Source organism: Chiloscyllium punctatum, chromosome 12 (genome assembly GCF_047496795.1).
Source record: "Chiloscyllium punctatum isolate Juve2018m chromosome 12, sChiPun1.3, whole genome shotgun sequence".
Lineage (NCBI taxonomy): Eukaryota > Metazoa > Chordata > Chondrichthyes > Orectolobiformes > Hemiscylliidae > Chiloscyllium > Chiloscyllium punctatum.
Window position 1 is genome coordinate 47,248,318 of NC_092750.1, and position 25,201 is coordinate 47,273,518.

At 41.0% G+C, this 25,201-nt stretch overlaps 1 protein-coding gene across 5 annotated transcripts in view; it reads right to left on the reverse strand.

The window, feature by feature from the left end:
* The window catches only part of tafa4b (TAFA chemokine like family member 4b), a 351,844-nt gene that overhangs the window by 202,316 nt on the left and 124,327 nt on the right, over positions 1 to 25,201 (reverse strand). For all 5 annotated transcript variants that reach the window (XM_072582514.1, XM_072582513.1, XM_072582511.1 and 2 more), the window contains exon 4: positions 10,251 to 10,403. In XM_072582514.1, the coding sequence (XP_072438615.1) occupies positions 10,251 to 10,403 (153 nt within the window). The remainder of the gene's footprint in view (positions 1 to 10,250; positions 10,404 to 25,201) is intronic.

Here is a 25,201-nt window from a genome sequence, read left to right on the forward strand (position 1 = left end):
CACAATAATAGCAATGACATGCTATTGGCTCATGACAGAGATGATGGTCAAAAGGGACATGGAATAGAGAATTGCATTCAAAATGTTTCCGTCTCCCATCACTGTCTTCAGTAAGAACCCCATGTGCTGCCCTGTCTCCTATTCTTCCACGAAACAGTTCCAGATGGAGGAACCTTTTGGAGGGTCTTTACAGGCTTCAACACTCAGAGAATGTTGGTCAAGAGAATTACAGGATTCAGAACAGTGATCTGACCTTCTACCACTGCTGAAGCCAAAGAATGGACTATGTAGCATATTCCACGAAAAACGTCTGTATAAGTCAGTGTAGGAAGATGTTGAAATAAGCAACAAAGCAAAGTTTTAACATGTTTCTTTGGAATGCTCCTTGTAGATACTCAATCCAAGTGAAATGTTATTATATTTAATTCTTTAATTTCTTAGTTAACTGACTCTTACCAGCAGGAACTCTTATCAGCATTCTGCATAAAGGGAGAGTAAAGTTATGTATTTGCACAAGGTTTTGCACAGGATCTAAGAGACAGTGTTGACTTAAGGTTAGTTAGTTCACATGAATATTATTTGCACCACATTTCTATTCTGTCCATCCCTTGGTGCTGTGTGCAAGTCACATTCATTGATACTGAATTGGAAATATGCATTAATGGGATGAATGGGGAGTTGGTCAAATGATGTGGTCAATTGCAGGACTGATTTGTGAGACTGGTTTGGAAAATGTAATGGGAATAATGGTCCTTGTATATGCTTGTGATATAGTGTAGCCTAAATGAACCCTATATTAATAAAAGCGTCCTTAGATCCCAGGCAGTAAATGTGAGCAACTAGGAGTGCGTTGCCATCATTTTCATCCTCTAAATCTTTTTCCTCTTCCTCCCCCTCTTATTCATCTTAGAAAGATCTGAGCTCATTGCCTTGTTCATCCTATAGATGCAAATATTGCTCCGTGTACATCGTGTACACCATGACCACTCTGAAGACCTTGACTGCTGCATACTGAAATACAGCCAAAACTCTATCATTGATATAGCATTCACCACAGCGCTATTAGGGTTTCATTTTTCATGTCCTGAGGTGTCTTATCAACAAGTTTGAAGTAGGCATTTTTATTACCTTGCAGCCACCATTCAGTTTTGTTGCATGTCCAAACTAACAGAAAGCTACCACATAATGAGAACTCCCAAGGATTCTAGTGCATACATGCAGAGATCATCCTTTGACAGTACACCAGCTGCACATTGAAGCAACAGATGCCCTTGTGGTTGGCAATTCTCCACTGTGATCCAGGAGTGTCTTATATTGACTTTGTAATGAGGCCCTACACCTCTGTGAAGACAGACAAACTGTAAGTCTGAAAGCACATTCATTCTGATTGTTGTTATTGCAAAGAAGGTGTGCATAATTGTCAGTTCCAGCAAAAAAACATCACAGGTCATTTATCTTCTAAATTTATGCATTGTCAACTGGGAACACTTGGCAATGCCTCCTGTAGCATTCTGGAGGGAGTCATCAGACAGTAGTTGAAGATGGTGTTGGTTTTCGATGACCATTGTGAATGCAAGAGCACTAAGCCCCCATGATTATTTTAATTCTGCCTTTTCTATCTCCTGCTTTATTTTCTTCTCCTGATTTATTTTCTTCTCCATGTCCTGAAAACCTCTAGGAGGCCTGTACATAATTCCCATCATGAAGGGCATCTAAAATTGTAGGCAACATTCCAAAAGAAGCCTAACCACTGTCCTATGCAGCCGTAACATGACATCCAACTCCTAAACTCAATGCACTGACCATAAAGGCAAGTATGGTAAATGCCTTCTTCCCTAACCTGTCTAACTGTGACTCGACTTTCAAGGAACTATGAACCTGCACCCCAAGGTCTCTTTGTTTGGCAACTATTTCCAGGACCCTCCTATTAAGTGTATAAGTCCTGCCCTGATTTGCCTTTCCAAAATGTAGCACCTCGCATTTATCTTAATTAAACTCTATCTGCCATTCCTTGGGGTCTATCTGATCAAGGTCCCATTGTTCTCTAAGATAACCTTCTTCACTGTTCACTACACCAATAGTTTTGGTGTCATATGCAAACTTACTTACCATTTGTCCTGTATTCACATCCAAATCATTTATATGAATGATAAAAAGCAGTGAACCCAGCACCAATCTTTGTGGCACACCACTGGTCAAAGGCCTCCAGTGTGAAAAACAACCCTCCTCCACCATCCTCTCTCTCCTACCTTTAAGCTAGTTCTGTATCCAAATGGCTCACTGTCACTGACACCATGTGATGCAGCCTTGATAGCCAGTCTACTGTGAGGAACCTTGTCAAACACCTTGCTGAAGTCCACATAGATTACGTCCACCGTTGGTTCATTACACATTACCAAATCCAAAATTTTGTTCTCTAATGGGCTCTACCACAAGATGATTCAGACATTCCTCAAATTCTTTTTCTTGAGATCTGCTACCAATCTGATTTTCACAATCACAGAGATATAAAAAAAGTCTTATCTAATTCAGACTGGGAAAATAGACCCGGGGAAGGTCAATTGAAGAGGAGTGGCACATCTTTAAGTAGAGGTTTCACAGCTCTCAGAAAAGATTTACTCCAGTCACAAAAAGGACTCGATGAGAAGGATAAACCATCCACAATTAACAAAAACAGTCAAGGAGAGTAACCAATCAAAAACTAAGGTATACAAAGCAGCAAGAATGGTAGGTCAGAGGATCTTTTAGGAACCAGCTAAAAAATCTGAAAAAAATCCTCTGACCTACCACACTTGCCAGATGACTAAGAAGCTGATAAATAGGGAGAAATTTGATTCTAAAAGTAAGTTTGGTATGAAACGTGAAAACAAACAGCACACACTTCTGCAAGTAAAGAAAATGAGAGAATAGCTAAAGTCTGTGTGCAACCCATTATAGATTAAACTGGGGAATTGAGATTGGAGATAGAGAAACAGCAGATAATTTGAACCACTTTTGCATCAGTTTTCCTTGTGAAGAACATTTAAACATTCCAAAGATTTCAGATAAGGAAGGACCTAGTGGGAGAAAAGGTTTGCAACAGTCTCTGAAATGAAGGACAACGTATTTGAGAAATTATAGGTCTGAAGACAGACGAATCACCAGGGCCTACATGCAAGGTTTTAAAAGAAGTAACTGCAGAAGTATCCTAGACATTGATTGCTATATTCTGGGAAGGTTTCAGGAATTGTGAAACCGCTAATATGGTGCCTCTGTTCAAGAAGGTAGAGAAACAGAAAGCATGAAGGACTCGATTTATCAGGTTAATTAGATTAGGCTTTTACTCATTTGAATTTAAAAGAATGAAATGTGATCTCACTGAAACATATCAGATTCTGAGGTGACTTAACATGGTTGATGTTGACAATATGTTTTGACTCATGGGGGACCGTCAAATTAAGAGGTATAATTACAGAATAAGAGGACACTCATGTGAAACTAAGATTAGATTCCCTACAGTGTGGAAACAGGCCCTTCAGCCCAATAAGTCCACACTGATCCTCCAAAGAGTAACTCATCCAGTCCCATTTCCCTCTGGCTAATGCAACTAACACTATGGGCAATTTAGCATGGCCAATTCACCTGACCTGCACATCTTTGGACTGTGGGAGGAAACCGGAGCACCCGGAGGAAACCCACACAGACACGGGGAGAACATGCAAACTCCACACAGACAGTCGCCCAAGGCTGGAATCAAACCTGGGATCCTGGTGCTGTGAGGCAGCAGTGCTAACCACTGAGCCACCATGCAACAGAATTTATTTTTCCATACAGTAGTGAATATCTGGAATCTCTACCTCAAAGAGTTGAGGAGGCTAGATCACTAAAAGAAGAGGTAGAGAGATTTTTAAAATATCAAGGAGTTATAGGCTATGAGGAGTTGCCACAAAAGGGAAGTTGGAGCCTGAGGCAGATCAGTCATGATCTTGTGGAGTAGTGGGGTAACCTTGATGGGCTGAATAACTTACTCCTGTTCCTATTTCTTATGACAGGTATCTGAAGTTGAGGTTCTGTTGCTTAGGTTGATGGAAGGCTGTAATGTGGGGTGGAGGGACGAGGAGTGTAGAAGTTTACAGTACACACCAGACAGAGTGTGACGTATAATCCGAGAATATTCCACACAGCTACAGCACATAATGAGTGGATGCGATGCACTCTAAAGAGCTGAGAGAGCAGCAACGGTTTCCCAAGAGGAAGATGAGGATATTGAGCAAAGGAACATCATGTTCTGCATGATTGAGCACTATAGCGTCAAGTGCAACAAGCAAATCAGAACTTAATTGACAGCCAGACCCAACAGATGAGATGTGGGTGCAGTGATCATCGCTGGCTATAAACTTTGCTGCTCAAAAGGAAAGCAGTCGTTTCTGTTCCCAGAGGCAAATACAGTTTCTGTTTGTCTATTCTTCACTTTGCTGATGCCAAACACAAGCAAACGTTTTGATGGTTTTCCTGTATTTGATGGTCCTTCATGGAACAATAAGAAGATGTTAGGCTACATCGGACACAAGGTAAAGAATAGCACTGCCTTAGGCAGGGTGATGCGAAGGACATTTAAGATGTGCAGCTTGTTTCTTAAATCACAATAGATTTATGAATGCACACAATTCACAATGAGGTGTTGGCATACTTCTTGAGAAGCATTTCTTTCGGTAACCTCTCGCCACGTACCCAGTGAAGGGCAATCCCTGATTAACCGCACTTGACCTTGTGTATAGCTGGACTTTAAAAATGGTGTCAATGTCAGGAATCTTTGGAAGACTCAGCAATGGTGAGTACATCTGCCTCTAACGAGAGGGAAGATAACATGAGTAGGTGTCATTCAAGGTATGGTGCATATCTAATGGGGTGAGTTTCGAAAAATATTGTGAGAAATCTTGCTAGGGTTCATGGAGAGAAACTCACCATAAAACTCACCAAAACTGACACTTACCTAGTTTCTGGTCAAATTCAGAGTCTAAAATTGATTCATACCATGTTTGGAATCAATGTTGAAAAATGGCAGGTGTCAATTCCACAATGCCCATTTAAGAAGATGTAATCAACCTAGGATAACTTAATTAGGAAATTTCCAGAAACTTGAGATAGCTTGTGTTGAAATTGAAAATGTCACCTGACCTTGAGAGCTATCTTATTCACCTTGAGAGTGTATATTTTTCTAAAACGTCAGTTCCAGAGGATCTCTCAGGAGCACAGTTTGAAGTGATAAATAGGACATGCCTTCTCTAAGCATAACATATTTATTTTATTTTCTTTAATATAACTTTAATGTTACAAACAATTTTTTTTGTACTTTGAGAGACATATTTCAGTGAGCCTTGCCCAATGTTCCGGTCATTATGGTCTAATAACACTTAAGCTTATCACTCCGTGCCACTGTATGTCTTGCAAAGATGAAATGTGGCCTTGTAGAGGAGGACAAATCTAGAGAAAACAGTGTCTGTTCTAAGTACTTCCCTGTATCAATTTCTGAATATAATCTCTCAATTATACTTCATACCCTTTCAAAGCATTCCTTCAGATTTAATACACGTTATTTCAGGAATTCTTTCCTTCTATTTTCCGTCCGTTCTATTGATGCCTCTGGCAGACTGTAGATGTCTGGTGTTATGGAGCAGCTTCAATAATTTAAACAGGGTTAAAACACAAATCAAACTAGGGAGCTGGTTCAGACCTATAGAAAACATGCCAACAACTTAACGTTGCTGTAAACAGTGTCAGAGTGTGAGGGTGGGGAAGCAGCTTACACAGCTGAAAATACATAGCTATTAAAATAGCTTGATTTAATTGGTATGTCTCAACTAATCAGTTCAACTTCCTCAGGTTCTAGGAATTAGTAAGTCTTCCAGGTCACAGCTCATAAATGTGGCAACCTTAACTTGGCTGAGTAGATATTCCTTTGATAGCAATCATCAAATTCATTGTTTAAATACCATTAAGTGCAATTAGAAAGAATTTTTTTAGAAAGTAAAATGAATCATAATTCTTCATAATCCTCTGAAAAAGATGTCATGTTGCTTGCATTCTATTTTAAGCCTCAGGGGACCTCTTATCAAAGTGATATAATTTTACTGCCAAAGTTGCAGTACCATATTTCTCATAAGGGGCATGCATTTTTCCATACAAGTGACACCAGCAATCAGTCCAACAACTTGCTGTCAATGAAACAAAGCCACAATAATAAACAGTTGTCGTTTTAATTTCTAACCTTTTTTGAATTACAGCATTGCAAATATTGTTTTTGAGTTCTCAGAGTAAGTTACCCTCTAAGACAATGAAAGCCATTTTAGGCATTAGCTCAAAACAGACAATAGAAATTTGGAAGCTAATTACATACTCTTTTTGAAGATTTCTTTTCTTTTAGATGATCCTTTTTACGCATTTGGCCGCATCCAAATTTCAACTCCTAAGTTCATCAAAAATTATGAAAAAGACAAAGGGATATTTTTGTTTGTATTAAGGTCTTCCCATCCCACAATCATTGTATGGTTGAAGCTGTCGTACAGACTGTCCAATTTATTTAATGACCAGAGGGAGGTAAATGATGTCAAATAAAATCTACAAAATGATAAATCTCTAAGACCCCAAAAGCAAATTATGCAAACTCTAATATAGCACAAAAAGTCCAGCATTTACAAAATAAAAGATCTATATTTCTTTAGAGCAGTTCAAAGCAAATTTTACTGCTTTCTACCTTCTCTAAGCACATATCTGCCTTCAATCCTAACATGCACCCACATTCCCCTAGAAAATGCAAAGGCCTCTATGGCAACCAATCACCATAGTAAAGAATTACATATTCACAAAATCTTATCTATTAATATCTCCAGCCTACGTTTACTTTCTAAAGTCCTTCAACATGTTGTCAAATTATAAGTCCGTGTTCATTTTTCCCCACAATGCCAAATTTTAAACACTTTAATTGTGGTTCCAAGTGCCACATTGCTAAACTCACAATTGATTTTCTGACTAACTTAATAGTGGTAAATTATTCCATCTCATCCTCTGTTTGCAAACTGTGACTCAGTTAACCACACCATCTTCCTCCAATGCCACTGTAGCTTTACTTCAATAGATACCATTTCCTTCATTTGGTTACAATCCAAATGATCAAGCATGGTAGGAGCTTGACCCTCAAAAATGTCTCCCTGCACTCTTAAAGTCCCCTCCTAATTCTTATTTAGATACTGCCCTTTTGTGAATTCATCTGAAAAGACATCAAGTTTCACATTAATGTTGATTGCGTCAGCTCTATCTCATCATCACCTCACTCAATCCCTTCACCTCCTCAGATTTCTCATTTAGTGCATCATTTTGAAACCAGTATTGTACATGCAGAAATTTTTCACAACTCTTCAGCAAGCATCCCCACCCCTGACCTTATGATGGAGGGAAGGTCATTGATAAAAATGTCCAGCCATCTTCATTTGCTTCATCAATGACCTTCTCTCATTATTGGGTCAGATGTCAGGATGCTTGCTGAAAATTGCAGAAGGTTCAGCTCCCTTCATGGCTCCACAGATATTGGGGAATTCCATATCCAAATGTAGCAAGACGTGAACAATCTTCAGGTTTGAGTTGACAAGAGACAAGTAACATTTTGCACCATACAAGTGCCAGGCAATGACCATCTCCAACAATAGGATATCTATTATCCTTTCCTAGTCAATGGCATTGCCACCAAATAGATCACCCACTATCAACATCCTTGGGTTATCATTGACTAGATACTGAATTGGATTAGCCATAACAATACAGTGGCAACAGTCAGTCCTACAGGTCAACAGCAAGCAGTTTGAGGGTGGAAGGTAAGTAATGGGGGGTGCTGTTGCAACGTCTGTCCAGGGGCTAGCCCTGTTACTTTTTCCCTGCAATGAGACAAAGGAAGAGATTGAGCATGATGGCAATGGATGCAGGTATGCTCATGCACGAATAGAAGGTGTGGTGAGGTGTCCCCAGTTAGTGAGTATACATGCAGAGGGCACAGAAGGTTAGCAGCTTGGGACAATGAAATGGGTGTGAGCCCTTGAATGGATCTTATACATGTGATACTGAGATTTGAAGTCTTTAAGCCTTGGAGAGGATGCTTGTGCAGTGGTAATGTTAGACTGTGTGCTAGCCTTTTGGTGTGGAGTAGCAAAGAGTAAATGGTAGTGCTTACCCTTGTGGAAAAGCATCCTGCAGCATTACTGAGAGTCCCTTTGAACATGAGACCTGGCCCTGGTGTGTGCCGCAATTTCAATTCAGGCTGGCTGGCTCTTTTAGCCTGGCCTCCTTTAAAGGTCAATAGGAAAGAGCCTGGCTTTCCACTCCATAACCTTATCTGCCAGCACCTCACTGACTCAGAAGTGAGCACGGCCAAACAACTGAAAGGGAACATTGAGTGCAAAGGGTCATTCCTAGCTTGCAGCATCTGAGGCGGTATACAGATTAGTTTTAAATATAGCACCAGAAGTTGGAGCTGGAAGTCTCAGCACTAGTCTCGCATTTCCACCTTGCTTGTCCCTTGATTGCCTGAGAAACATGCCAAACATCTTGTTTGTGTAATTAATGTGGGGAAAAGTGGGAGATCGTGTGAGAAAATTCATCCCAGGCCATGGCCATATGAACTGGACATTCGAAACTCACTCAACAGCGCACTAACCCCAAATGGAAAATGTCAGCCCTAAGTCTCTGTTACTAAAACCAAGAGTCCCAAATGCCTTATTAATCACTTTCTTTACCTGCTCAACCTCTACAATTTTCATTCCTATCTCTCTCTGCTCCTTCACTGCCTTTTTTGAACTGTATATTTTATTTTTGATTTTTCTGATTTTTATCAAAATGAACACACTTCTTGGAATTATCCTTCATTTCTCCATCTATTTCATTAGTTAATTTCTTCTTGAAGTCTAACATTATCCTCCTCATAGCTCACAATATTTCCAAGTTTCGTGTCATCTACAAATTTTCAAATTGTGCCCTGCAAGCTCAAGTCCAGGTTATTAACATACAACAGGAAAAGCAGTGGTCCCAATGTCTGGGGAACTCCACTATTTTCTAAAAAGCAACAGTTTAATTCTATTTTCTGCCACTGGGCCAACATTATATCCACGTTGCCCTGCCCCTTTTATTCTTTGGGCTTTGACATGCCCTACATGTTGTACTTTATCAATATCATTTGGAAGTCCGTGGATACCACGTTAACCATATCACCCTCAGCAACTGTCTCTGCCACCTCATTAAAATACTCAGTTAAGTTACTTAAACACAATTTCCTTTTAATAAATCCATACAGGTTTTCTTAATGAATCCATATTTATCTAAGTGACTGTTAATTTTGTCCCTGGATGACCACTCTGAAAGGTCTCTCATAATTTACAGTTCAATTACTTAATCACCAAGAGGAGCAACTGAAGCGAGAGAAAAAAAAGGGTGACTACTAAATAAAAGCATTTTGAGAACCGAGTCAACATTTAAAATGGAATAATACATGCTGCTCCTCTATCACTTCTCTCATGTAGTGGGTCTCTTCCAGCGTCCTTCTCCAACAGGCTGCCTACCTATACCAGTATTTCAGTATATCTCGCCCAGCACATGCACAAATACTTGTGTAGGTCCCATATCTGTGTAAACTTCTTCAATCCTAGTTGTCAACATATTTTATTTGTTCCTCTGAGAATTATTCTCACTGTGCTCTTATTCTCTCCAATCCATCTTTGAATGATAAAATTTATGAATCCTAGATTTGAACACCAGCACCTCTCCATCATGAATCTGAGAACACCTACCTTAAGCTGTCAACCTTGCTAACTGTGCACAGCTTCAAAAGCCTATACAAAAAGTGTTCTTTCTTGACCATATTTTAAACCACCACTTTGGAATTCTCTATTTACATGGATGTCCAAACAGCGAGCAGCACAGCAGAACAGTTGTTCCACAAAATATGTCGTAAAGGTATGTGTGGTTGTTATACTGCGACATAAGGTATTCCTTCCAACTGCTGGTTATTTTTAACTTCTTCAGTCTTGCATCCTTTTCATTTTAATTCATACTGAGAAGCAGCTTTACAATACTTTAGTGAAACTTTTGATGTTTAAAATTGCTCAGAGCTGTATACTGCATACAAAGCCAAGTACTGTAGATGGTTGTTTGTTAATATCAGTGTTCTAATAATGTGGTAGAGATTTAGCATAAGGTAAAAGAGTTGGACATTGAAGCAAACCCCTTACCTTCAACACATGAAGGTTGAGCTCGGGTTGTACCAGCTACTTGGCCCGGAAAACAAGAGCATTTCACTGTTTGCGACCGTTCCTCAATTTTGTTCTTATTGCAGCACCGGTGGACAGCAACAACCTCGCATGTGCCCTGTTTGACCTGATGACCTGAAAGAAGAGGAAAGCATAAACAGTATGTTAACTAATTTATAGGAATAGCTCCAAGGGAGACAATTTATAACACCCTGCTGCAACCATTGACAGCATTGTGAAATGTCTTAGCAAAGTGATAAGACTAGACAAGACTGAAATGTCAACTCCATTAGTCTTTCGATCCATCTTCAATTTCCCAAAACAAAACACACAATCCACTATTGCTATTCAATGACCTTAGGTACTTAAAATAGAACTGAATAAATGCACTGAGATTGAAAAAAACAAGTTAAACCCAAATAATAATTTGAAAGTGTCAGTTCTACCTGAAGACCTTTGTTAAATATCTTAGGTCAAAGGGGCTATCCATAACAAAAACCTTAATTGACAAATGGAATATAAATTTCTTGAGTGCAGAAGGTAGAAAATGTATACGTAATTTGTTTTACATACAATTTTCTCTTTTCTCTATTTGGCTATTGTCCTACCCTTTGTTACAGAATATACTTCAATGGAAAAGAAATGAGGAGGAAGAAAGCAAGCGACTGGTTCCAGGGGTGTGGCCATGAGCACTAAGAGAGTGGCCGTGGTAACTACTCCTATTTGTATTGTTGGCAACATGAAGCATCACAAAAATAAGCTATGCCATTCTGTGATACAATTGGCTGAAATTCCAGTGAGGCTCTGGGGCTGAAAATGTTTTCCAAAAATCCAAGGAACTAATTTAATGAATTGTTATTTTTAATTTATAAGTGAGTATTGCACAAAAAGAGAGAAAAACCTCGAAGGAACGCAAACAGACGTACATCCCCATTCAAACTGAACTGTCAGCGCGGTAAAAATACTCTTTAATCCAAATGAATATTTATGAAATCCCAGCGAGAAAAGTTCTCTCTTCACAGCGACTTCCCCAGACTGACTAATTCTCAAATGTGTCAAACTCATGCCCAAAGCCTCAAATGCTTGAATAATTATTCTAAATTTAAGCTGCAGCATCTATAACGGCACATCTATAATTACAGGGATGCTTTAAAGATAAAAAGTCATTTTTTTAATGATGCTTGTCACAGAAGCTTCTGTCTGAAAGCTCAACACCTGCTTCACCTACTGTATGTTTGATTCAGCACAAGACATCACTAAGGATGAAAAGAATAATGGAGGATTCAAAATAAATAAAGGCAATAGAATTGACCAATGGCAAGATACATTTTAAAAGCCTGAAGATCTCAAAAGGGGAGATACATATAAAGTGGTTCAGAGCACAAGATCTTGTCCTCCTATTGGTAATATATCAATATGTGGATTTGTTGAAAAGGCAAGGTCAAAGATTATTTTAAAAATGTAGCAACTGCCTCTTCTTTCAAAAGAACAACTTTTCTGTATCCAGAGATCAAAGCTGAACCTAAATGGAACACAGTAGAAAAGGGCTAGGGAATACTTTTAAAATCTACCCAAAATAGCATCTAGTTTGCTTTACTTTTTGTAACTAATTAACAATATGATTCTTATTTTCACGATGCTGTTTAATTCCCAATGATATTTCAATGTGCATTCATACCAGGATATTGTAAAATATCGTTAATCCTGTGGTGTAATCTAAATAGATATAGCCTATAAAATCAGAAATTTCCTCAGTCCTGATTAAAGGTCATTAACCTGAATCATCGAGCAGAAATTAGCAGGAGAGTCCTTTTGGGTAAAAACAGCATTTTTGGGAGGCTTTATGAATTTGGTCTCACTTGAGAGTTTATCTTGCTGCTGCTGAGGTTCTCAGTTCCTGTGAGGATAGTTTACCAGAGAAAGCTTAGCGAAGTACGGATGGCCTGCCTCCCATAATCAGCTCACCATTCTGAGGGCTAAAGCTCTCTAATATCAGCAGCACCACCATGACGGTTTGCACTGTCAGCAGTGTGGCCATGAACACCAGGAAAAAGGTGAGCTGGGTGGATTTCCCTGAACCAGACAGAGAGGACTTGATGAGGATGGGAAGATGCAAGTCAACATGATCGACAAAGAAGCTCTTTCTGTTCGTGCACTCCACCTAGTGGTTGTTGGTGTCCAGTAAGGAGAAATCACTCTCCATCAGGTGCCCAGGCTCACCTGCAGGGATCCCAAATGCTAGGCCCACATGTCAAAGCCCCTGACCAGCCACAGGTTAAATACGAACAGTAAGGGTTTGAGGCCATTAAGTGACCAGTTTAGGTGCTTCCATTGATTTCTAGGCAGGGAAGCCATCCTTGAACCTTCCCACATTCGAGTTAATAAAAGGGAAGCAGAAATCAGAATATAAAAGACTGAAGAATTGAGGAGATCACAGCAATATACCAGAGTCAGTGAGTGAGGTGGCACGGTGGCTCAGTGGTTAGCACTGTTGCCTCACAGCACCAGGGACCAGGGTTCGATTCCAGCCTCAGGCGACTGTGTAGAGCTTGCACATTCTCCCCATGTCTGTGTGGGTTTCCTCTGGGTGCTCCAGTTTCCTCCCACAGTCCAAAGATGTGCAAGTTAAGTGAATTGGCCATGCTACATTGCCCATAGAGTTAGGTGCATTAGTCAGGGGGAAATATGGGGAATGGGTCGGGGTGGGTTACTCTTCGGAGGGTTGGTGTCGACTATTTGGGCTGAAGGGCCTGTTTCCATGCTGTAGGGAATCTAATCTAATCTAACCAAAAGATCACAGGAGGAGAAATTGTGTAGATAGCTCACAGAAATTGTGTGATAGATCACTAGTTGAGAGATCACAAGGGATCAATTGCAGTAGTAGATCACAGAAAGGGTGATCACAAAGGGAGAGTTTGTGGGGGAGGAGTTGATTAGGGGAGAGATGTTTTTAGATCGATCATTCAGGGGAGAGATGCAAGGTAGAATCACTTGGGGAGACATTGTGGGAGATAAAATTTCGAGGGAAGATTGTGGAAAATCACTTAGTGGGGAAGTTGGCCAAACACTACAAATTGATGGAGAGATCTCAGCACAAGGTTTACTCCCCAGGCACTATGAAGAGACACCATGTCCTTCCTGACAGTGTTGAATGAGCATTTACCTGCTGGACTTGGCAGCTCTCACCTCTGTTCAGCTGCTGGGTTTCTCAAGCCCTGGAAAAGGTGGCACTCAGGCCTTAAATCAAACCCTGAGAACGAGTGTCTCAGTTAAATATTGTAATCTCCGGTCACTTCTGCTGTAATTTTTGGATATATGGTGTCAAATTCTAATTGTTGACTGCTGAAATGACTTCAATAAATCTTTTCAAATCCATTGTCTTTTTAAAATAAGTGTCCCCATTTTAAAATTTGAGACCTAATTTATGACAAATTATTGACCCAAAAGTTGCTACAGCAGGTCAACAAATGGAACTCACTGCCTTTGCTTTTTCATCTCTGAAATAATTTAAATTTATATAGTCAGCCCAGCATTCACAAACCAACCCAAGGTGCTTCCAGGGAGTGTTTTAAATCAGATTTGACATCCTGACAATGTAGTGAGTGGAATGAGATCAGCCAAGTGAACATCATAGAATATGAGTTCCCTTGTTGGGGTATAAACCTGGTCCAATCAGGGAGCCCTGGCTGATATAAACAGGAGTATCAAGGTTCTGTTCACTCTGAGATCTGGCTCTGAGCTAGCTGGGTCAGTGTCATCTATTATGTCCATGTAAATAAAGGGTGACTTGCTGACTGGATATTGGCTTTTGTGGAGTTATTTCAGTCACATGAGGAAATAATGGTCCAAATCTTTCTGATAATGAAATTGCTGAGGTATAAGTAGCTGAGTGCATTTAAACGCATCTTCACATCTTACTTGTAGGGTTTCATGAGAATTTGTTCACCCGTCTAAGGGTGAATCTATCACCTGGGTAAGTAGGAAGGCCTGTGTGGCAAGACACAATTCCAGTCCTTCAACTTTAATGTCATCCGTTGAGGTCTGCCTTTAGCACAATGGAATCGCATGGCCAGTACTCTTAGCCACCTCACCCCGTCCCCGCAACCATCTCCCTCATCAAGTTCTGCTCAACCCTCCCCTTCCTGAGCACCCTCTGGTTCTGCTCTCCCCACCACCCCATCTCACCTCATTCCTGCATTGCTCCTTTTTCTGCCAGCTCTACCCACACAGTCCCCTCCCTGGTGCCACTGGTCCTGTTTACCCAGGGTTGTGGTAGGGGCTCAAGCATGGGAGGTAGGAGGTGACGGCATTCCCCTTACACTTCTTCCTGTTTGCGTGGATCTCTGAGGTCCGTGCATAGTAGTGACTTCCAGAACCAGAAGCGAATGTTGTGATCAGCATGCCAATGTATGGAATGCTGGAGCATGCAGCTTAGAGTGAATGTTGGATCAATAGTGAACAGAGACATGGTGGGGTGGTGGTGATGTGCTTGTAGGGTGAACTTGTGCCACAGAACTAGTGTTTTTAAGGCCAACGTGTGGTGCAAATAATGGAAGGGGCAAAGGCCGAGGAAGGATTTCAGTGAATGAGTGAGGGTGCTTGTTTTGGGGGAGATGGTGGCAAAGTGACAATGTCTAGTATTCCAGAAGTCCAGGCTGTTACTGTGGAGGGATGGGTTCAAATCCCAACATAAGGCTACTGGAGCTCAAATTCAATTAATACATGCGCAATATAATGCTAGTCTCAGTAATGACAGCCATAAGAATTATCTTCGTTGTTTAAACACCCTCCTGATTCCTTTAGAGAAACACTTCTGCCATCCTTCCCTAGTCATACATATGACATCAGGCAAGTGTCCCCCGAGATGACCTAGCAAACACACTCAGTTCAAAGGTGATTTAGGATCATAGATTACCAACAGTGCAGAAGCAGGTCATTTGGCCTATCAAGTCCAAACCAACCCTCTAAAGAGTATCCCACCCAGACCCACCACCACTCCCCTATATCCCTGCATTTCCTATAACCAATGCATGTAGCCAGCACATCCCTGAACACCACAGGCAATTTAGCATGGCCAATCGACTTAACCTGCACATCTTTGGACAGAAACCGGAGCAAACACACACAGACACTGGAAAAATATGCAGACTCCACACAGACAGTCGCCCAACGGTGAATTCGAACCCAGATCCCTGGCGCTGTGAGGCAGCACTGGGCCACTGTGCCTTCCTGCAGATGGGCAACCAATATCAGCAATACCTGAACTATAAAGGGTTCAGAAAGGGTTTACAGGGATGTTGCCAGGGTTGGAAGGTTTGAGCTATAGAAAGGAGCTGAAGAGGCTGGGTCTGATTACCCTGGAGCATCGGAGGCTGAGGGGTGACCTTATAGAAGTTTATAAAATCATGAGGGATCTGGATAAGGTAAGTAGACACGGTCTTTTTCCTGGGTTGGTAGAGTCCAGAACTAGAGGGCATAGGGAGAGGGTGAGAGGGGAAACATTTGAAAGAGACCTAAAGGGCAACTTTTACATGCAAAGGGTGGTGCATGTATGGAATGAGTTGCCAGAGAAAGTGGTGGAGACTGGCACAATCACAACATTTATAAGGCATCTGGATAGGTATATGAATAGGAATGGTTTAGAGTGATATGGGGCAAGTGCTGGCAAATGGGACTAGATTGGGTTGGGATATCTGGTCGGCATGGACGAGTTGGACCAAAGCGTCTGTTTCCGCGCTGTGCATCTCTATGACTATGTCTCTAATAAGCAAAAAAAAATTAAACAAGTTCAGAATCTGATGACTACATGGTTTGGTTTTTAATTTTCAGCTGTTTTTCATAGTAGGTGTAGTTTAATTAATTTGCAGGTAAAGGAACATTGGATTCATCTGAAAATGCAGATAATGCTATCTTTTACTTTGTAGTCGTTGCACATCATTCCAAGCTATTTGAACAAGCTGTCAGCACTTGCTTCAGTCAGTGTCTACTCTTGAAATCTCTACAATTGTCTTTCATCTCCTTTCACGTTCACTCTTACTCAACATTTCTTCTCAGGAGAAAGTGTTATGAGACAATGAAAAGAAAGTGGGCAGGTTCAGTTAATCTCAGAAAAAAGGCACAGGTTTGCTAAATCAAAATGCTGGGTTCCTAACATTCCCTGACCTTACATAAATTTTCTTCTGTCAGAGAAAGGAGAAAAGCAGAAGAAGCTGAAAGTTTCATTCCTGGCCTCTCTGTGACCCAATCTCATAGCTAGCTGCTCCTAGAAAAGGGAGCTGTAAATTATTGAATAAATTCTGTTCCCTCTGGAATCAGTTACTTCTTACTGTGAGGCCTTTTGTTAGTCAATCGGTAAAATTCATGCAAGCTCTCAGCAGCTATGGGAATCACTGGACATGACAGCGGTGAGGAAAAAAATCCTGCAGTGACCAGGAATAGCCCACAACATTCCCTGTTCCTCAAGGGAGCAGTCCTGGCAGCTGAAACTGGCATTTTCTCTAGCTGTCCCATTTTGTCCAACTGCTTACTACTACCTGTTTGACTTCCTCTCTTTTCTTCTTTCTGTTATATTTTCTATTAATCTGGAGATTAATTAGAGCCAGGAAATGTACAAATATAAAATAGTGGAGGCCAGAGGCTAGGTGCTGGCACAGACTGAGGTGAAAGGAGTGTAAATCAAGTACATGTTTTCCCTTTTGTTCTTATGCTGGACTCTTATTTATAACGTTTTCTTTCAATTCAGTACATTTTGTACCAAATACTTAAATATCAATATCTAGGTATCTTGTACCTAAGAAGGCACCATAGCAGTGGCATTGCAAACTTTTCACTGCACACATTTGAGTGCACATGACAATGAAGATGATTCAATTCAGTTCAATAATGGAACAGATCTTCCAGTTTCTTGGAATTCGCAGACTAGATGCTCAACCAGAGATGTGCATTGAATCCTCAGCATGTCCTGACGCACTGATTTCATGAAAATCACCCAGGATGTTTAAACTTGCAATGGGCAATTCCTCTGCTGCCAGAGACCCTCCACAAAAGTGTCGAATTCTAGTCAAAGATTGTACTTAGTTCTGACTTGCTTATCCTGGATAATTATCCATGAAATGTTACAGGAAAGGAACCTAGTCTAATTCCTGGGTAGCAGTATAACCAATTTCCCCATCTCTCGCCAACTCTGTGCTTGACCCCCCAAGACCTCAAGCAATTCTCCTAAACTCCCACTCACTCCTCATATGACCTGAATTCCCCCATCACTCAACTAGCCCCTGACTCCCAAATAGAAACTCACCTTCAAGTTCTGCTCAATCCATTGACTTCTCACCAGCTCCCCAACTCCCAACTCCACTCCCAACTCCCAACTCCACTCCCAACTCCTGATATCACCCTGAATCTTTGACTTACCATTGTAAAATTCCATCTCAACCTTGCCAAGCCTCCAATCTCCCTGACCAACCTGACCAAAGGCCCAAATCCAATGTAACTACCCAATTCACCCACCTACTACCTTACCTGCCATCCATCCCCTTACCTCACTGCCCCCATCCAAATGCTGCACATGTTGCCATCACCCACACTCATTTACTAACACACTGAAATGCAGTTCAAATGTCATAAAACTCTTCAGTATATTACTGAATGAACTTACTAGAATACAGGACCTCATACCACAAATAGGGACATATCTTGCTTTCCTCCAGAAAATCAGCATTAATAAAAAGGACTTCAGTTTCACCAAGGACTCCAGTTTCATTTAGCTACATGAGGACTCTCCACATTTCTGAAGAGGCCAGAACAGAATTTCTTAAGATGATTGCCACTTTTAGAAGATTTGAATAAATTACCCAATATTGATTCACAGTTTCCTAAGAACTTGCAGTAATCAGGGAATGGTTTTAATAGTTTAACATGACATCAATACCCTTCTGGTTTTACCATATTCCAAATCAAATCTGTATTTGTACATAACAGAAATTGCTGGCAAAGCACAACAGTTCTGGCAACATCTGTGGGAGGAAAGTAGAGTTAATGTTTTAAGTTCAGTGACTCTTCATCAGAACTGTGTTTATGCAACACAGATATGATATTGAAAAACCCGATTTGTCAGATTTTTCATTGTAAGCCATTCTTGGAGGCACAGCACTGAGTTGCAGTATAAATATGATTTGTGTCCACTACAGCTTACTAGAAATAGCCAAGAGTGCGCTGTGTCCCCTTTGTTACTGACATGCTTGATCATAGTCATTCATTTTCTTTAAATATTCTTCATATAAAAGCAGTTTGTGTGATATTCCACCAATAAATGCAAACCTCAAAATTAAAACAAACTGCTGACTTGATGAACTGTTATTCACAAGAATTAATGAATCATATCTGCATCAAATATTCCATTTTATTATAACTTGCTAAGTGCCAGATTCTCTTAAATATAGGGCAAAATACAGGAATGAAGAAGGTCATATTCTGCTGACAAAATGCCTGGGTGGTTTAATTGTTAAAGATGGATCCAGATTATTTTATGGAGAAGAAGATACAAGCTATTGACCAGAACTTCTGTAAAGACAGAAATGCTCTGTGCTCTACAGTCTATTCCCCAGGACGCACACCAACACAAACATCGACTGCGCCTGGAGGATCATCAACTCGGTGAAAGATGCTCTTTGGTCTGCCCAAAACATGTTGGTCTTCCAGAATGAGATGTTGACCTCAACCAAGAGTTGCAGACTGGCACATTCCAAGGTCCAGGACTACATAATGAGGAATGTGCTAAAGCTTCAGGGGCCTGCCATTGAGGTACAGTGGGAGACCACTGTCTGAAGTCTTCCTGCTGAAGTTAAATGGGGGTCCATTCAGTTATTGGACCCTCCTGGTTCCTCAAAAGCATGTAAATATAGTATTGTACAAGTAACAGATGCCTTTGATTTGTTTGTTGAATACAGTCAAACTTCAATGTTTACTTGCTTTCTTCATATGCTATTGTACAGGACCAAACTGTGCTTGTGACTATAGTCTTTATATATATGTATGTATGTATATATATATATATATATATATATATATAAAGATTTTTTAATGAATAAAGCATATTTTTGAAATAAAAAAAATCTCTATGCCTTAACCAAAATGGTACTACAGCCTTAATTCTGGAAGTCAAACCCTCAAACCTGATAACTGCCAATTTTGATATGGGGTGGGATATACTTTGAGTATCTGTGGGTCATGGGGATAGCTCTCATGTAAAAGAGCAACTTCCAATTAACTGAAGCAATTTTCACTGCTGGGATTTCCAAACCACAATTCGTGAACATTTAGCAAAAAAGGCTGAGCCCAGTAGAATTGTTTGGAGACATAACAAATCTTTACGGTGAAAACAAAGCGCCCCTTTGAAATTGTTACGAGTTAAAAATTAATGTGCATAAAAGATGAACAGGCTCAGTGGAAAAATGAAGCTGTCAAGTCATTTAAATCCCCAAGCCTTTTAAATTTTGGGAAAATAACCTGCAGTTAAAAAGACCAGTGCTCGCTGGTTCACTGCTTATGATTATCACTGTGGGGGCCTATAAATTCAGTTTGATTAACAGCTCCTAGTGTTTAGAAGGTGGTTAGCTGGAACAAAACTTGTATTTTTTGGTGAAGTGTCAGCATCATTGACATCACAGGTGATTTCTCTCCATGAGATAAACAGGATCTCTTACCACATCTGACCAAATCATCTCACCAGCAACCTATCCTGCCCCTCTTGTCCAATTCTAGCCTCATTCTCTCGCTTGTTGTTGCTGAAACAACTCACCACTCAGCAGATGTCTGATGAAAGACCAGCATCCCTGGTGCAAATGCCGTCTTTAAGAGGACAAGCTTTGTAACCTAGGATTGACCCTCAGTGGAAATGTAATCCATTCCCAGATCCAAGATGGCGGCGGAGTTGAGCTCCTGACCGGAACTCATCTGCTCCAACCACTTTTCTTTCTTCTTTTCTCGCTTCTTTTTCCTTTCTTTCGTTGAGTTCTTGAGTTATTTTTTTCTTCCTCTACTCACCTTCCTGAGACTCTGCAATGAAGCGGTTAATGTGGCAATGCAGCATGGCAGCGGCTGGGGCCCAGCGTGAGTCTGGATGGCAGGCTGTGGCAAGGTTGTGGCTGGCAGTGAAGGAGAGCAGCGGCAGCTGTCAGCAATGAGGCAGCAATGGCAAAAGCTGGCAGCAGCAGCGGTCAGTTCAGCGGTGAAGCAGAGGTCGGGGTCGAAGCCTGGAGTGCCCAATGGAGGTCAGCAACATTGGTTGACAGTGAAGGTGGCTGGCAAACACAGGCGGGTTTTAGCCCAGCACAGGTGAAAGCATCCCCAGTATGGGAGAGCTAGGCCTCTTGGGGATAGCCCAGCTTGTAGCGTCTACACGCCTGCGGCTTAAGAAAGGACTGTAATGTTTGACCTGTTAAAGCATCATTTGTTTATTCTTCCACTGTTACACTCAGAAGACTGCAGTGCTGAACTATTTAACTCTTCTTCATTTCTCTATTTCTAAGATTTAGTACCTAGGTACTTTGTACCAAAGATGATGTCGGGTGTAGCAACGTTGCACATTTTTCACTGAACTCTGTACCCTGTACCTGAGTACAGATGACAATAAAACCTAAATTTAAACCTTAAAAAAAGACTACAGCACACAGCAGCCACAAACCCACATTGTTCACAGCACGCAGCTGGCATGGATAACATTTGCTTGCATACACAAAACTATTCTCTCACCCCAGTTGAGGTTTAACAACCTCGCTACATCTGTCCTTTCCTCCATTCTGCTTAAGCACCCTCTCTAAGTTACTGCTCCTCTGTCATCAATGCCCACAAAAGACCCACATCTTGTCATTGTCAAGGAGGGGAACATCTTATACAGGCAAGCAATTGGACAAAGCTAAACATGAGCTTTCACTTCCAGCCAGCAAAAGGGATGCATAAAAAACAATACAGTCTGCAGTTCGCCCCCACAATGTAAATAAAATGCTGGTATCATAACCAATGACTATTGCACATGGCTCTCATCCATTGGAATTGGCCCTCAGTTCGGTCTGTCTGCCTTACAGTATGCAATGCAGCTGAGCTCTGTTATACCCAAGGAGAGCTTCCTCCTTTTCATTGTCCCTATCCTTCTCCTTGGAAGACTGCTCCCATTTTCCCACATTGCCTCATTGCCTGCTCCGGTTGTGCAGAGTACAGTGCATCAGGATGATTCAGCACATTCTATCCAGCCAATACTGGAGGGCTTCCTGAGACCAATCCAAGCAGTGGAACCACATCTTCAGCAGCCCGAACTCTGCTCCACCACGACACTGGTCAAAGCATGTGCAGCATTTTACCTGCACTCCACATCAATCAGGGAGTTGCCCTATGGTGTCCTGAACCATGACCACAATGGGTAACTCTTGTCTCCAATAACCAGCCTTATAAGGCATCTGGACTCTCAAATACACCAAGGACATAAGAGCGCTCTAGGATGTAGGAGTCATGCCAACTGCTGGGTAACAATTACACACCTCCAGGTGGTGGTAACAGTGATCACAGTGGACATTAATGGAATGCATTTCCTTCCTGTTAATGAATTCTGCAGTGTTATGGTACAGCCCTTTCAGTGCCATGCGGGTGCAGTTGATGGCTCCCTACATGTGTGGGAAGTCGGCTATGTTCCCAGCTGCAACACTGACCTCTTCATTAAGGAACAATATGAACTGGTGTGATTTTGATATATTTGAGGCTACATGACTGAAATATCCCACACAGTCCTCCCTCACTCCCTAGAAGGAGCCAATTTCTTAAAAGTTCAAAGTGACTGTCACCTAATAGCCATCAGGAGAGAATATCCACCCACCTGCAGCTCTTGTGTCCCACTGCAGCATCTAGCATAGCTCCATCAAGCACCCACACGGTGTGCTTGAATATATGGAGCCTCCACTGACACTGTATCCCAGGAAATGGAGTTGGGGTGAAGAACTTTGGTCCTCCTGCAGAGCCTGCATCCTGAGGGACACTGCAGCTGTGATCTGTCCATGAGGTGAGTGCTTCCTGGCCTGTGCAGAATGTTGCTGCTGATCCAGGGCTTGCTGTCAGCCCTGGGCCTCCTGTATTCACCTTTACCTTCTTAAGGAAGGCAGCCACAGTGACCAATCTCCCACCTGCAGCTGGGTGCATGGCTTTTGCTGGCAATGACCTATGTTGGGAACTTAAGGAGCAGCACAGACTCTTCACTCTGAGAACAGTCAGCCCACCCTGCTTGGGAGGGCTGCACATACTCCTCCAGACATGCAGCACCCCAATAATGGAGGCCATGCCACCATCATTCATTCAGCCTCTGCAAAGAATTATAACACAATGGAGAAGGCTTTAACATAGAAAATGGGCAAATACATTACATAGCACTCAAAGGATTGAATTCAGTGTTTTGAAATTTAATGCTGGAAATACTATGATAATAGCAGATTACTGCAAAGCTTAGTGTTCTTATTCACTGATTTGGGTAGGTCAGGAACCTCTCAACTTCTGTCTTCATCTCTACCCAAGTCCACAGATTCTCCTGTACATTCACCTGGAGGCAGAGAGAATATTTCCTTCCAAGGGGTAATCTAGACATTTTTACAAAATGGGTCACCCATCTGAGTCAGAGAGGAGGAGAAATTTCTTCTCTCAGAGGTTTGTTGGAATTCTCTTCTCCAGACAATTGCATAGTTCGGGTAATTAAACATTTCAAGACTGAATAAGTCAGATTTTAATCCATCAGGCAGTCAAGAATTATGGTGGGGAGTGGGGGGGGGGGGGCGGGGGGGCAGACAAGGAAGTGGAGTTAAGGGCAGAATCAGATCAGCTTGAATCTTATTGAATGGCAAATCAAGTTCAATGGGTGATATGACCCCACTCCCATTCCTACATTTAATGTTTTCTTTTAATGTAGGGTTATACTATGGATTCTATAATTGGCTTTGGATTAGAGATGGCATTATCATTCCTGGGGAATCACTCTCCTAATCGCCATCTATTAATTCCTGCTAAGATGGCATATCTGCAGCTGGCTAGTAGGATTGAATTGAGTGTGATTTTTATCCTCCTGAAGTAAAACAGCTGCTGACATGAACAGCCGAATGTGAGGAATAGCTTCTGGTATGCAATCACAGAACTGGCAGTGGTTTCAGCGCATGAGCAGAGGGGAGAAAACAGGCACAAAAAAAAACCTGATGGAGCAAGACCAGGTTTTTCTATATTGTGAGTGATTTTATAAGTACGTATTTTTATATTTTCCAGATTAATGATCTACAAATCATCCTGACCAAATGCTACTCTTGTTATTTAATTTACAATTTCCATACCACTCTATAAGCATATCCTCCAACAAATCAGATACATATGACTAACTGCACAAGAACATTGAAAAGGCAATACATATTTTATGAGCATGACACAATTTCACAGGAAATTAGAATACAGACCACTGTCACTTCAACATTTATATTCTGACCACATTCTAAGGAGTGGAAAGATATATATGTATAATGCAAGAGGAGGCCTCTCATTCTGCGGTCAACATCCTTTCATGGGGTAGACATGTGAAATAGGATTTTTCAAAGAAAAATAATGTCATGAAGTAAATCTACTTCACTGCGATTTCATTATGCAAGGCTTTGATTTTGAGAAGGACAACCTCTCTTTACATCACATGATCCATCAACTACAAGCTATGTGTGTGCCTTGTGAGTGCCTGATAAATATTAAATGAAGAGTAGCGTAGTTGCTATTCCTCAGTCCCAGAAATAGCACTGAACTGATTTCTGTTGTGTGTTTACTGCAGATGGTCTCTTTCAGGCAATTGTGGGGGATACAGAAGTCAATGTATCACAGTAAGATAGAAGAAACATTAAAGCAAGAGTGAATCCAGTATTTTAACCTCCAGGCGTGCATGGGCTGAACCTTTAAGCAGCAGTTCCACTTCTAAGGAAAATTTCTTGTGGGGCACGAACTCAAAGTGTGGGCCACAATCATACATGTTGTACATGTACAAGAGTTGCACTCCTCTGAAACAGGTCAGATTTTTAGCAAGGTAAAGAAACAAAATAAACATTTAGTGTACCTTGGGGTTTAAATGCTAGGCATTGATTACTAAGTACATTTCAATCTGTAACTTGTATAAGACTTGTACAACTTTTAACAATGTATTGTGCATGATCATTAAATGTGTACCAATCTGCACTTAATATACTACTAATACATTTGAGCATGGTTAACTTTCACATAGAATGGAAATGGTATATCTTGAAACAAAATAAATTTTAATTTGAAGCTCCAGATTAAGCTTCAACAGATTACAGTCAATAGTATTTAGAAAGAATAAAAACACTGTTATATTCCTGTTTTTGACTTACTTAGTCTCAAGACTGAATCTTCAACTCAGAAATGACAAAATGTTCTGCCCTCAAACCTCTGTCTATACCACCCTGGAACAAATGACTGGGAGGCAGACATCCACTGGTTGACTTGAATTTTCTCTTCATCCATGAGGAGAACTATCCTTCCTGACCTATTAATGGTAAAAGGCTTTTTTTGTTCTATGAAGGCATATTTAGGAGCTCTCTGTTACAATGCCCTGTACCAAATTTTGCATAAGTCGTTACAATCGTTTTAGAAACTGAAAACTTCACAGAATGACAGAATTGATATGGCACAAAAGGAAGGCATTGGGCCTATCATATTAGCATCAACTCTGCAGCAAGCATTATGACTTGGTGCCATTCACCTGCTGTTTTCACCCAATCTTGCCTGTTGTTTCTATTCAAATCATCATCCAATATCCACCTAAATTGCTCAATTGATTCTGTCACCATCACATTTCCATGCAGTACCTTCCAGACCTGCATGACTTATTCCGTGAATAAGTTTTTTTCACACATCATATG